This window comes from Berghia stephanieae, chromosome 5 (assembly GCF_034508935.2).
Source record: "Berghia stephanieae isolate SIO BIC M18660-M18661 chromosome 5, UCSD_Bste_1.3, whole genome shotgun sequence".
NCBI classification, from domain to species: Eukaryota; Metazoa; Mollusca; class Gastropoda; order Nudibranchia; family Aeolidiidae; genus Berghia; species Berghia stephanieae.
Window position 1 is genome coordinate 1,795,395 of NC_088364.1, and position 1,352 is coordinate 1,796,746.

A 1,352-nucleotide genomic window follows, 5' to 3' on the forward strand; every position below is an offset into this window, starting at 1 on the left:
CCCCCCCCTCCTTCCACCCTTTCTTCCCCCCCCCCCCCCTCCTTCCACCCTCCCCCCCCCCCCTTCTTCCACCCTTTCTACCCCCCAGGTTTCGTCTAAGGAGGATGAGAACATTGAAGACATATTCCGTCTGTTGCTGGACCAGTCCCGAGGTGAGGGCAAACACAGAGGTCCTTTGTCCCACGTCCTTTCCACCAGGAGACGGAGCGCCAACTCCCTGGACGAGAGCGAGCCCGAGAAGAGTGAGGAATGGGACAGCGACGCTAAAAACTTTATCAGGTAAACAGAAACGGAAGGCTTTTGAGCGTAAATAAAGGTGGATTCTTTCACTGTTATATCTATACTGCTATCCTACAGGTAGACCCTTTCATTGTTATATCTATACTGCTATCCCTACAGGCAGACCCTTTCAGTGTTATATCTATACTGCTACAATACAGGTAGACCCTTTCACTGTTATATCTATACTGCTATCCTACAGGTAGACCCTTTCAGTGTTATATCTATACATGCTATCCTACAGGTAGACCCTTTCATTGTTATATCTATACTGCTATCATACAGTAGTACCCTTTCACTGTTTATCTATACTGCTATCCTACAGGTAAGACCCTGTCATGTTATACTATACTGCTATCCCTACAGGCAGACCCTTTCAGTGTTATATTCTATATACGTGTCTACCAATACAGGTAGACCCTTTCACTGTTATATCTATACTGCTATCCTACAGGTAGACCCTTTCATTGTTATATCTATACTGCTATCCTACAGGTAGACCCTTTCACTGTTATATCTATACTGCTATTATACAGGTAGACCCTTTCAGTGTTCTATCTATACTGCTATCCTACAGGTAGACCCGTTCAGTGTTACATCTATACTGCTATCCTACAGGTAGACCCATTCATTGTTACATCTATACTGCTATCCTACAGGTAGACCCTTTCATTGTTACATCTATACTGCTATCCTACAGGTAGACCCTTTCATTGTTACATCTATACTGCTATCCTACAGGTAGACCCTTTCATTTTTACATCTATACTGCTATCCTACAGGTAGACCCTTTCACTGTTATATCTATACTGCTATCCTAAAGGTAGACCCTTTCAGTGTTATATCTATACTGCTATCCTACAGGTAGACCCTTTCAGTGTTATATCTATACTGTTATCCTACAGGTAGACCCTTTCAGTGTTATATCTATACTGCTATCCTCTCGGGGTAAAAATACAAACAAGTATTTAAAATATGGGTCAGAAAACTCGTCCTTCAAATATAGACGGATTAGAATTACTCTCATATTGTCAAATATACGCAAAGTGAAGTCCCAGAAGAATGTCAATTTT

The 1,352-nt window shown here is 42.1% G+C and overlaps 1 protein-coding gene across 1 annotated transcript in view; it reads left to right on the top strand.

Annotated features, from left to right (window-relative positions):
- Positions 1-696, top strand: part of LOC144973832 (GTP-binding protein Di-Ras2-like) — a 206,251-nt gene extending 205,555 nt beyond the window's left edge. Inside the window, 2 exon segments of the mRNA XM_078916724.1 lie at positions 89-279; positions 693-696. Of these exon segments, the coding sequence (XP_078772850.1) occupies positions 89-279; positions 693-696 (195 nt within the window).
- Positions 697-1,352: the final 656 nt, after the last annotated feature.